This window comes from Triticum aestivum, chromosome 6A (genome assembly GCF_018294505.1).
Source record: "Triticum aestivum cultivar Chinese Spring chromosome 6A, IWGSC CS RefSeq v2.1, whole genome shotgun sequence".
Lineage (NCBI taxonomy): Eukaryota > Viridiplantae > Streptophyta > Magnoliopsida > Poales > Poaceae > Triticum > Triticum aestivum.
In genome coordinates, this window is record NC_057809.1 from 50,634,422 (window position 1) to 50,647,979 (window position 13,558).

At 45.6% G+C, this 13,558-nt stretch overlaps 1 protein-coding gene across 1 annotated transcript; it reads left to right on the plus strand.

The window, feature by feature from the left end:
* Window positions 1-312: 312 nt before the first annotated feature.
* LOC123129420 (putative F-box/LRR-repeat protein At5g02700) lies at window positions 313-3,613 on the plus strand. Its single transcript, XM_044549595.1, has 2 exons — window positions 313-1,167; window positions 3,542-3,613. The coding sequence occupies exons 1-2, from the start codon at window positions 313-315 to the stop codon at window positions 3,611-3,613; spliced, it is 927 nt and encodes a 308-aa protein (XP_044405530.1).
* The last annotated feature ends 9,945 nt before the right edge of the window (window positions 3,614-13,558 follow it).

A 13,558-nucleotide genomic window follows, 5' to 3' on the forward strand; every position in this document is an offset into this window, starting at 1 on the left:
TACCTGAAAAGAGATTTTCGAGGAGACTGCTGCGACGCTGTTACTAGACTGGCTTTTTTTTCTCTCTTGTTTCTTGGCAAGGTGATCAGGGGTAAATCATTCCTACAGTCTCTGATGGCAAACTGCGTAGAAGATGCCAGTTAGTTTCGATGATGGTTCAGTTCATCCATTTCTTTTCAGTTAAATAGGAGGCAGCACTCCCCAAGATCCGCAGTCTCTCCGTCGCGCTCCATTCCCTCTCCCTTTCCCAGCCGCGTCTTTTCGGCAAGGAGCCGCCGGCGAGGTATTGACGCCAGATCTTTCCGTCCGGCCATGGAGAATAATAAGGAGGCTGCGGCGGCGGCCGAATCCCATGGGACCGCAGGGAAGCGGGCACGGAGCGGCGACTGCGACGACACCGCCGACGATTTCATCAGCCGGCTCCCCGACGCCGTCCTCGGCACCATCATCTCCCTCCTCCCCACCAAGGACGGCGGCCGCACGCCGGTCCTCTCCCGCCGATGGCGCCACCTCTGGCGCTCCGCGCCTCTCAACCTCGAGGTCAGCACCCGACCCCCGGGCGTCCCACCCTCCGCCGTCTCCCAGATAATCTCCCAGCACCATGGCCCCGCACGCAGATTCTCCTTCCACTGCCACGGCGACGACGACCTCTGCGCCCAGGCGGAGAGCTGGCTCCGCTCCCGCGCCCTCGCCAACCTCCAGGAGCTCGACATCGCCTACGCCAAACCCCAGCTGCTGACATCGCTTCTCCGCTCTGCATCCAACATCCTTGTCGCCAAGATCACCCATTGTGATTTCAAGCCGGCCATGATCAATTTCCCCTTCCTCAAGAAGCTCTCCCTATTTTGCGTTTCCATCTCAGCGGACCTCTTCCCCAGACTGCTCTCCGGTTGCCATGCCCTGGAGAGTTTATACATGACCAACGTTCGTGCTGTGGGTTGCATCCGTCTTCGCTCGCCGACCATCAGGACCATCATCTTCCGTCATAGCTATGGTGAAACCGCGGAACTGATCATCGAGGATGCTCCTCGCCTTGTGAGGTTACTAGTACCTTATTGTGAGAGAAAAGATAGTGTGACTATCAGGGTAATTAGGGCGCCTAATCTGCAGATATTGGGACCTTTCTTTGCCGTCGTCTCCAAGCTCCTACTCTACCAGGTAGGTTCAGCGGCATCTCCGAATCTTTCTGTCAGCATTCATACATGGAGATAATATTTTTGATGTTCATTGTTAGTTTTCTTCAGGGATTTGCAAGTAATTTGCCTAACAGGCTAAGGGCGTTAAAATAATACTGCTCCTGAACCTGTTTTCAACATTACCAGTAGATAAGTACTCCCTCCCTCCGTTTCAAAATAGATGACCCAACTTTATACTAACTTTGTATTAAAGTTAGTACAAAGTTGAGTCATCTATTTTGGAACGGAGGGAGTAGTACTGTAATTCTAAACAACTTTGTTGCTTATAAAAACCAGATTGCTGCTGGATATTTGTCAGTGTGTATGGAGTATCCTACGCCCTAACAAAAAAGAGGAATGAGATCATGAACGTCAGACAGCAGTTTCGATGAAATTGATGACATTTTGTCGCTGGTAAAATAATTTACCGTAAATTAGTAGCTATGCATCAAATGCATGGTTGGTTCCAATGGTCAAGGAATATGTCTTAGAATATAGCAAGTAGGATAGGCACAATTCCAACTAATATATCTTGCAGGAGTAACATTATTGGAGAGAAACTCACGGCATGACATGATGTCAACAGCTGGTGCTGAGGCGTTCAAGGATTCAAAGAGTACGAAGAAAATGTTTCTCGCACACAGAAATACTTACTTTGCAACTAGTTTTATCACGAAATAGGATCGGATGATCCTTAGTCCTGTATTTTCCTATTTACCTGGTTTTACTCCATTTTAAACAACGGATAGGCTGTTGAATTTGTTAGTGATGAATGGCATTGCTGATGGTTGTGTGCATCAAATTATCAATGTAAATTTATGAGAAATCTGATTAAATGCCTTTTATTATTGGGACTTCGACAAAAAAACAGCCCTTACTTTTGCTTTGTCCAAATCGACACATCCTACCTTTTTATTAAAATGCTAACTTTAGATCAATTTGATATACGTTTTGAGCCTATGAGCAAATAGGAAATGATCATTTTGTGGCATCTAGGTGTGCCATCGCTGCCTCACCGGAGGTGGTGCGGTCCGTCCGGCGTCCGAACGCGTTGGTGGGCGCACAACCCCTCAGTTGGCGCGGGTGGCGGCGGAAGCCCTCGCGGTGGTGGACATCGGCGAGGCGGAGTCGCATTCTCCAGCGCCCCGTATGGTGCACCAGTCCAAGCGCCGCAACCGCATTGTGGTGGATGTCGTCAGCTTGTCCTAGGACGGATCCATCATCGATCTGACGTTCACCGACACCATTCGGGTTCCGGGCTCCAACGAGAAAGAGTAGGGCATGGGAGACGACGACGCCTTGAGTCCCATGAGCCAGCTCTGTCCCATGCCCTACTCTACCTTGCCGGCGACCGAACTAACACTCTGGGGAGTGCAATCGGCCACCGAACATGGTCACAGCGGAACCGGGCGAGTTCCGCCTAGATTAGGTTTCACGCTACATGTGACAATATGGATTTGAGTTTCTAATTTGATGTGCCTAGCTGTAGAGTCAAATATTTGAGGTCTGACTGGTCACTGTCCATGGACGCACCCGGGTGCGTCCTCAGGTGTTTGAGGGGTCAGATTACTTCCACTTCACACCTATCCAAATGGCTCGTCTCGTTACTACCTTATCATATTTCCATACTTTTGTTGTTCCATCCCCATATGGGTGGAGAACCCGTCGTTGTCTCAGTTGTGACACCGGAGGCTCTAGAGAAGTCAGAGGAGAGAGCACTCATCTTGGGATGGGCTTACTACTTATATGCTTTCAACAGTTATCCTCTGCGTACTTGGCTACCCAACGTTTACCGTAGGCATGATAACTAGTACACCAGAGATGCATCCTTCCCGGTCCTCCCGTATTAGGGAAAGGTCCTCTCAATGCTCTAACGCCCACACCGGATATAGACCCAACTGTCTCACGAAGTTCCGAACCCAGCTCACGTACCGCATTAATGGGCGAACAACCCAACCCTTATTTGCCAAGTCCGGCTGTAGATGCTTTGACTAGACAAATTAAACACAGTAAAAAAGAACTCCTGCATTTAGTTCTATATGCACGTGTGATGTTATGTTTGGAGTCGAATTTGTTAGTTGTGGTGCTTCAAATCAAATCCACACATGAATTCTGAATTAAGCATGAAAGTTTGTGTTAGTGGACTGACTTTTTCTTTGTCATGTTTTCTGGCAAGGTGATCTAAGGGAATCTCTAGCCGATTCCTTACATTTTAACTTCTTATATGCCTTCTTATAATTAACTCCTTAAAAAATTGACCAATTCTTATAGCCTTTGTCACATATATTTCAAACTATTGAGTGATATTTCATCAATCATTCGAATGATTAACATACATAACAAATTAACCATAAACATGCATATAGTTCATATCATCGACCAATTCAATTAAAACATGCAGAGTTCATCCAAAAGGTGCCAAATGTTGGGGAACATAGTAATTCCAAAAAAAAATTACGCACACGCAAGATCATGGTGATGCATAGCAACGAGAGGGGAGAGTATTGTCTACGTACCCTCGTAGACTGTAAGCGGAAGCGTTATGAGAACGCGGTTGATGTAGTCGTACGACTTCACGATCCGACCGATCCAAGTATCGAACGTACGACACCTTCGAGTTCAGCACACGTTCAGCTCAGTGACGTCCCACGAACTCCGATCCAGCAGAGCTTCGAGGGAGAGTTCCGTCAGCATGACTGCGTGATGATGGTGATGATGATGCTACCAACGCAGGGCTTCGCCTAAGCACTGCAACGATATGACCGAGGTGGATTATGGTGGAGGGGGGCACCGCACACGGCTAAGAGAGATCAATGATCAACTTGTGTGTCCTAGGATGCCCCCTGCCCCCGTATATAAAGGAGCAAGGGGGGAGTCCGGCCGGCCCCTGTAGGGTGCGCCAGGAGGAGGATTCCTCCTCCTAGTAGGAGTATGACTCCCCTTTCCTACTCGTCCTACTCCTACTAGGAGGAGGAAAGGAAGGGGGAAGAGGAGAATGAAGGAGAGGGAGGAAAAGGGGGAAAGGGGGCCGACCCCCTAGTCCAATTCGGTTTGGGCTAGGGGGGTCGCGCGCCTTGCCTCCTCACTTCCACCACTTGGCCCTTGAGGCCCATTACTTCTTCCTCGTATTCCCGTAACTCCTCGGTACTCTAGAAAATACCCGAATCACTCGAAACCTTTCCGATGTCCGAATATAGTCATCCAATATATCGATCTTTACGTCTCGGCCATTTCGAGACTCCTCGTCATGTCCCCGATCTCATCCAGGACTCCAAACTACCTTCGGTACATCAAAACACATAAACTCATAATACCGATCGTCACCGAACTTTAAGCGTGCGGACCCTACGGGTTCGAGAACTATGTGGACATGACCGAGACTCGTCTTCGGTCAATAACCAATAGCGGAACCTGGATGCTCATATTGGTTCCTACATATTCTACGAAGATCTTTATCGGTCAAACCGCATAACAACATACGTTGTTCCCTTTGTCATCGGTATGTTACTTGCCCGAGATTCGATCGTCGGTATCTTGATACGTCTCCAATGTATCTATAATTTTTGATTGCTCCATGCTATTATATTATCTGTTTTGGATGTTAATGGGCTTTAGTTTACACTTTTATATTATTTTTGAGACTAACCTATTAACCGGAGGCCCAACCCAAATTATTGTTTTTTTTCCTATTTCAGTGTTTCGTAGAAAAGGAATATCAAATGGAGTCCAAACGGAATGAAACCTTCGGGAGCATGATTTTTGGAACAAACGTGATCCAGAGGACCTGGAGTGGACGTCAAGCAATCAGCGAGGAGGCCACGAGGTAGGGGGCGCGCCTACCCCTGGGCGCGCCCTCCATCCTCGTGGGCCCCTCGTGGCTCCACCGACCTACTTCTTCCTCCTATATATACCTACGTACCCCGAAAACATCTAGGAGCACCACGAAAACCTATTTCCACCGCCGCAACCTTCTGTACCCAAGAGATCCCATCTTGGGGCCCTTTCCGGAGCTCCGCCGGAGGGGGCATTGATCACGGAGGGCCTCTACATCAACTCCATGGCCCCTCCGATGATGTGTGAGTAGTTTACCTCAGACCTTCGGGTCCATAGCTAGTAGCTAGATGGCTTCTTCTCTCTCTTTGGATCTCAATACAAAGTTCTCCTCGATCTTCTTGGAGATCTATTCGATGTAACTCTTTTTGCGGTGTGTTTGTCGAGATACGATGAATTGTGGGTTTATGATCAAGTTTATCTATGAACAATATTTGAATCTTCTCTAAATTCTTTTATGTATGATTGGTTATCTTTGCATGTCTCTTCGAATTATCAGTTTGGTTTGGCCTACTAGATTGATCTTTCTTGCAATGGGAGAAGTGCTTAGCTTTGGGTTCAATCTTGCGGTGCTCGATCCCAGTGACAGAAAGGGAAACGACACGTATTGTATTGTTGCCATCGAGGATAAAAAGATGGGGTTTATATCATATTGCATGAGTTTATCCCTCTACATCATGTCATCTTGCTTAAAGCGTTACTCTGTTCTTATGAACTTAATACTCTAGATGCATGCTGGATAACGGTCGATGTGTGGAGTAATAGTAGTAGATGCAGGCAGGAGTCGGTCTACTTGTCACAGGCGTGATGCCTATATACATGATCATGTTGGAAATATGCCCTAGAGGCAATAATAAAAGTGTTATTATTATATTTCTTTGTTCATGATAATAGTCTTTTATTCATGCTATAACTGTATTATCCGGAAATCGTAATACACGTGTGAATACATAGACCACAATATGTCCCTAGTGAGCCTCTAGTTGACTAGCTCGTTGTGATCAACAGATAGTCATGGTTTCCTGGCTATGGACATTGGATGTCATTGATAACGGGATCACATCATTAGGAGAATGATGTGATGGACAAGACCCAATCCTAAGACTAGCACAAAAGATCGTGTAGTTCATTTGCTAGAGCTTTGCCAATGTCAAGTATCTCTTCCTTTGACCATGAGATCGTGTAACTCCTGGATACCGTAGGAGTGCTTTGGGTGTATCAAACGTCACAACGTAACTGGGTGACTATAAAGGTGCACTACAGGTATCTCCGAAAGTATCTATTGTTTTATGCGGATCGAGACTGGGATTTGTCACTCCGTGTAAACGGAGAGGTATCTCTGGGCCCACTCGGTAGGACATCATCATATGCGCAATGTGACCAAGGAGTTGATCACGGGATGATGTGTTACGGAACGAGTAAAGTGACTTGCCGGTAACGAGATTGAACAAGGTATTGGATACCGACGATCGAATCTCGGGCAAGTAAAATACCGCTAGACAAAGGGAATTGTATACGGGATCGATTGAGTCCTTGACATCGTGGTTCATCCGATGAGATCATCGTGGAACATGTGGGAGCCAACATGGGTATCCAGATCCCGCTGTTGGTTATTGACCGGAGAACGTCTCGGTCATGTCTGCATGTCTCCCGAACCCGTAGGGTCTACACACTTAAGGTTCGATGACGCTAGGGTTATAAAGGAAGCTTGTATGTGGTAACCGAATGTTGTTCGGAGTCCCGGATGAGATCCGGGACGTCACGAGGAGTTCCGGAATGGTCCGGAGGTAAAGATTTATATATAGGAAGTCCTGTTTCGGCCATCGGGACAAGTTTCGGGGTCATCGGTATTGTACCGGGACCACCGGAAGGGTCCCGGGGGCCCACCGGGTGGGGCCACCTGCCCCGGGGGGCCACATGGGCTGTAGGGGGTGCGCCTTGGCCTACATGGGCCAAGGGCACCAGCCCCAAGAGGCCCATGCGCCTAGGGAACCCTAGAGGGAAGAGTCCTCGAGGGGGAAGGCACCTCCGAGGTGCCTTGGGGAGGATGGACTCCTCCCCCCCTCTTGGCCGCACCCCTTTCTTGGAGTAGGGGGCAAGGCTGCGCCTTCCCCCTCTCCCCTGCCTCTATATATAGTGGAGGGAAGGGAGGGCATCCATACCTGAGCCTTTGGCGCCTCCCTCCCTCCCGTGTCACCTCCTCTTCTCCCGTAGGTGCTTGGCGAAGCCCTGCAGGATTGCCACGCTCCTCCACCACCACCACGCCGTTGTGCTGCTGTTGGATGGAGTCTTCCTCAACCTCTCCCTCTCTCCTTGCTGGATCAAGGCATGGGAGACGTCACCGGGATGTACGTGTGTTGAACGCGGAGGTGCCGTCCGTTCGGCACTAGGATCATCGGTGATCTGAATCACGACGAGTACGACTCCATCAACCCCGTTCACTTGAACGCTTCCACTTAGCGATCTACAAGGGTATGTAGATGCACTCTCCCTTCTACTCGTTGCTGGTCTCTCCATAGATAGATCTTGGTGTTACGTAGGAAAATTTTTGAATTTCTGCTACGTTCCCCAACAGTGGCATCATGAGCTAGGTCTATTGCGTAGATTCTTTGCACGAGTAGAACACAAAGTAGTTGTGGGCGTTGATGTTGTTCAATATGCTTACCGTTACTAGTCCAATCTTGTTTCGACGGTATTGTGGGATGAAGCGGCCCGGACCGACCTTACACGTACTCTTACGTGAGACAGGTTCCACCGATTGACATGCACTTGGTGCATAAGGTGGCTAGCGGGTGCCAGTCTCTCCCACTTTAGTCGGAACGGATTCGATGAAAAGGGTCCTTATGAAGGGTAAATAGCAATTGGCATATCACATTGTGGTCTTGCGTAGGTAAGAATCGTTCTTGCTAGAAACCCATAGCAGCCACGTAAAACATGCAAACAACAATTAGAGGACGTCTAACTTGTTTTTGCAGGGTATGCTATGTGATGTGATATGGCCAGAAGAATGTGATGAATGATATGTGATGTATGAGATTGATCATGTTCTTGTAATAGGATTCACGACTTGCATGTCGATGAGTATGACAACCGGCAGGAGCCATAGGAGTTGTCTTTATTTTTTGTATGACCTGCGTGTCATTGAAGAACGCCATGTAAACTACTTTACTTTATTGCTAAACGCGTTAGTCATAGAAGTAGAAGTAGTCGTTGGCGTGACAACTTCATGAAGACACGATGATGGAGATCATGATGATGGAGATCATGGTGTCATGCCGGTGACAAGATGATCATGGAGCCCCGAAGATGAAGATCAAAGGAGCTATATGATATTGGCCATATCATGTCACTACTCTATTTGATTGCATGTGATGTTTATCATGTTTATGCATCTTGTTTACTTAGGACGACGGTAGTAAATAAGATGATCCCTTACAAAATTTCAAGAAGTGTTCTCCCCTAACTGTGCACCGTTGCTACAGTTCGTCGCTTCTAAGCACCACGTGATGATCGGGTGTGATGGATTCTTACGTTCACATACAACGGGTGTAAGACAGTTTTACACAGCGAAAACACTTAGGGTTAACTTGACGAGCCTAGCATGTGCAGACATGGCCTCGGAACACGGAGACCGAAAGGTCGAGCATGAGTCGTATAGTAGATACGATCAACATGAAGATGTTCACCGACGTTAACTAGTCCGTCTCACGTGATGATCGGACACGGGCTAGTTGACTCGGATCATGTAATCACTTAGATGACTAGAGGGATGTCTATCTGAGTGGGAGTTCATAAGATGAACTTAATTATCCTGAACATAGTCAAAAGACCTTTTGCAAATTATGTCGTAGCTCGCGCTATAGTTCTACTGTTTAGATATGTTCCTAGAGAAAATTATAGTTGAAAGTTGATAGTAGCGATTATGCGATCAGTAGAAAGCTTATGTCCTTAATGCACCGCTCAGTATGCTGAACCCCAAACGTCGTTTGTGGATGTTGTGAACATCGGACATACACGTCTTGATAACTACGTGATAGTTCAGTTAAACGGTTTAGAGTTGAGGCACGAAAGACGTTTTCGAAACGTCACGGAACATATGAGATGTTTCGAGGGCTGAAATTGGGATTTCAGGCTAGTGCCCACGTCAAGAGGTATGAGACCTCCGGCGATTTTCTTAGCCTGCAAACTAAGGGAGAAAAGCTCAATCGTTGAGCTTGTGCTCAGATTGTCTGAGTGCAGCAATCACTTGAATCAAGTGGGAGTTAATCTTCCAGATGAGATAGTGATGTTTCCCCAAAGTCATTGCCACCGAGCTGCTAGAGCTTCATGATGAACTATAACATATCAGGGATAAATAAGATGATCCTTGAGGTATTCACGATGTTTGACACCACGAAAGTAGAAATCAAGAAGGAGCATCAATTGTTGATGGTTGGTGAAACCACTAGTTTCAAGAAGGGCAAGGGCAAGAAGGGATACTTCATGAAACGGCAAATCAGCTGCTGCTCCAGTGAAGAAACCCAAGGTTGAACCCAAACCCGAGACTAAGTGCTTCTGTAATAAGGGGAACAGTCACTAGAGCAGAATTACCCTAGATACTTGGTAGATGAGAAGGCTGGCAAGGTCGATAGAAGTATATTGGATGTACATTATGTTAATGTGTACTTTACTAGTACTCCTAGTAGCACCAGGGTATTAGATACCGGTTCGGTTGCTAAGTGTTAGTAACTCGAAATAAAAGCTACGGAATAAACGGAGGCTAGCTAAAGGTGAGCTGACGATATGTGTTGGAAGTGTTTCCAAGTTTGACATGATCAAGCATCGCACGCTCCCTCTACCACCGAGATTGGTGTTTGCGTTGAGCATAGACATGATTGGATTATGTCTATCGCAATACGGTTATTCATTTAAGGAGAATAATGGTTACTCTGTTTATTTGAATAATACCTTCAATGGTCTTACACCTAAAATGAATGGTTTATTGAATCTCGATCGTAGTGATACACATTTTCATGCCAAAAGATATAAGATAGTAATGATAGTACCACTTACTTGTGGCACTGCCATGTAAGTCATGATGGTATAAAACGCATGAAGAAGCTCCATGTTGATGGATCTTTGGACTCACTCGTTTTGAAAAGTTTGAGACATGCGAACCATGTCTATTGGTATATATGCATGAAGAAACTCCATGCAAATGGACCATTTGAACTCACTTGATTTTGAATCACTTGAGATATGCAAATCATACCACATGGGCAAGATGACTGAAGAGCCTCGGTTTCAGTAAGATGGAACAAGATAGCAACTTGTTGGAAGTAACACATTTTGATGTGTCCAATCCAATGAGTGCTGAGGCATGCAGTGAATATCGTGATGATCTTACTTCACAGATGATTCGAGTAGATGTTGAGAATATTTACTTGATGAAACACAAGTCTGAATTATTGAATGGTTCAAGTAATTTCAGAGTGAAGTAGAAGATCATTGTGACAAGAGGATAAAATGTCTATGATATGATCATAGAGATAAATATCTGAGTTACGAGTTTTGGCACACAATTAAGACATTGTGGAAATTGTTTCACAATTAATACCGCCTGGAACACCATAATGTGATGGTGTGTCCGAACATCATAGTTGCACCCTATTGGATATGGTGCGTACCATGATGTCTCTTATCGAATTACCACTATCATTCATGGGTTAGGCATTAGAGACAACCACATTCACTTTAAATAGGGCACCACGTAATTCCGTTGAGATGACACCGTATGAATTATGGTTTAGAGAAACCTAAGTTGTCGTTTCTTAAAGGTTTGGGGCTGCGACGCTTATGTGAAAAAGTTTCAGGATTAAGCTCGAACCCAAAGCGGATAAAATGCATCTTCATAGGACACCCAAAACAGTTGGGTATACCTCCTAATTCAGATCCGAAAGCAATATGGATTGTTTCTTGAATCAGGTCCTTTCTCGAGAAAAGTTTGTCTCGGAAAGTTGAGTGGGAGGATGGTGGAGACTTGATGAGGTTATTGAACCGTCTCTTCAACTAGTGTCTGGCAGGGCACAGGAAGTTGTTCCTGTAGCACCTACACCAATTGAAGTGGAAGCTTATGATATTGATCATGAAACTTCGGATCAAGTCACTACCAAACCTCGTAGGACGACAAGGACACGTACTACTTCGGAGTGGTAAGGTGATCCTGTCTTGAAGGTCATATTGCTAGACAACAATGAACCTACGAGCTATGGAGAAGCGATGGTGGGCCCAAATTCCGACAAATGGTTAGGAGCCATGAAATCCGAGATAGGATCCATATATCAGAACAAAGCATGGACTTTGGTGGACTTGCCCAATGATCGGCAAGCCATTGAGATAAATGGATTTTAAGAAGAAGATGGACATGGACGGTAATTTCACCGTCTGTGAAGCTTGACTTGTGGTGAAGAGTTTTTCACAAGTTCAAGGAGTTGACTACAATGAGATTTTCTCATTCGTAGCGATGCTTAAAGTCTGTCGGATTCATGTTAGCATTAGCTGCATTTATGAAATCTGGCAGATGGATGTCAAGACAAGTTTCCTTACCAGTTTTCGTAAGGAAAGGTTGTATGCAATACAATCAGAAAAGTTTTGTCGATCCTAAGGATGCTAAAAGGTATGCTAGCTCCAGCGATCCTTCTAAGGACTGGAGTAAGCATCTCGGAGTTGGAATGTATGCTTTGATGATGATCAAAGATTTTGGGTTTGTACAAAGTTTATGAGAAACTTGTATTTCCAAAGAAGTGAGTGGGAGCACTATAGAATTTCTGATGAGTATATGTTGTTGACATATTGTTGATCAGAAATGACGTAGAATTTCTGGAAAGCATATAGGGTTATTTTGAAAGTGTTTTTCAATGGAAAGCCTGGATTAAGCTACTTGAACATTGAGCATCAAGATATATAAGGATAGATCAAAATGCTTAATAATACTTTCAAATGAGCACATACCTTGACATGATCTTGAAGGTGTTCAAGATGGACCAGTCAAAGAAGGAGTTCTTGCCTGAGTTGTAAGGTACGAAGTTAAGACTTAAAGCTCGACCACGGCAGAATAGAGAGAAAGGACGAAGGTCGTCCCCTATGCTTAAGACGTAGGCTCTTCAGTATGCTATGTTGTGTACCGCACCTGAAGTGTGCCTTGCCATGAGTCAGTCAAGGGGTACAAGAGTGATCCAAGAATGGCTCACAGGACAGCGGTCAAAGTTATCCTTAGTAACTAGTGGACTAAGGAATTTTCTCGATTATGGAGGTGGTAAAAGAGTTCGTCGTAAAGGTTACGACAATGCAAGCTTGACACCTATCCGGATAGCTCTGAGTAGAGAGACCGGATACATATAATGGAGCAATAATTTAGAATAGCTCCAAGTAGAACAGTTGTTTGGAATAGCTCCAAATAGAGCGTGGTAGCTGCATCTAGGAGATGACATAGAGATTTGTAAAGCACACACGGATCTGAAAGGTTCAGACCCGTTGACTAAAACCTCTCTCACAAGCAACATGATCAAACATAAAACTCATTGAGTGTTAATCACATAGTGATGTGAACTAGACTACTGACTCTAGTAACCTCTTGGGTATTAGTCACATGGCGATGTGACCTGTGAGTGTTAATCACATGGCGATGTGAACTAGATTATTGACTCTAGTGCAAGTGGGAGACTGTTGGAAATATGCCCTAGAGGCAATAATAAAAGTGTTATTATTATATTTCTTTGTTCATGATAATAGTCTTTTATTCATGCTATAACTGTATTATCCGGAAATCGTAATACACGTGTGAATACATAGACCACAATATGTCCCTAGTGAGCCTCTAGTTGACTAGCTCGTTGTGATCAACAGATAGTCATGGTTTCCTGGCTATGGACATTGGATGTCGTTGATAACGGGATCACATCATTAGGAGAATGATGTGATGGACAAGACCCAATCCTAAGACTAGCACAAAAGATCGTGTAGTTCATTTGCTAGAGCTTTGCCAATGTCAAGTATCTCTTCCTTTGACCATGAGATCGTGTAACTCCTGGATACCGTAGGAGTGCTTTGGGTGTATCAAACGTCACAACGTAACTGGGTGACTATAAAGGTGCACTACAGGTATCTCCGAAAGTATCTATTGTTTTATGCGGATCGAGACTGGGATTTGTCACTCCGTGTAAACGGAGAGGTATCTCTGGGCCCACTCGGTAGGACATCATCATATGCGCAATGTGACCAAGGAGTTGATCACGGGATGATGTGTTACGGAACGAGTAAAGTGACTTGCCGGTAACAAGATTGAACAAGGTATTGGATACCGACGATCGAATCTCGGGCAAGTAAAATACCGCTAGACAAAGGGAATTGTATACGGGATCGATTGAGTCCTTGACATCGTGGTTCATCCGATGAGATCATCGTGGAACATGTGGGAGCCAACATGGGTATCCAGATCCCGCTGTTGGTTATTGACCGGAGAACGTCTCGGTCATGTCTGCATGTCTCCCGAACCCGTAGGGTCTACACACTTA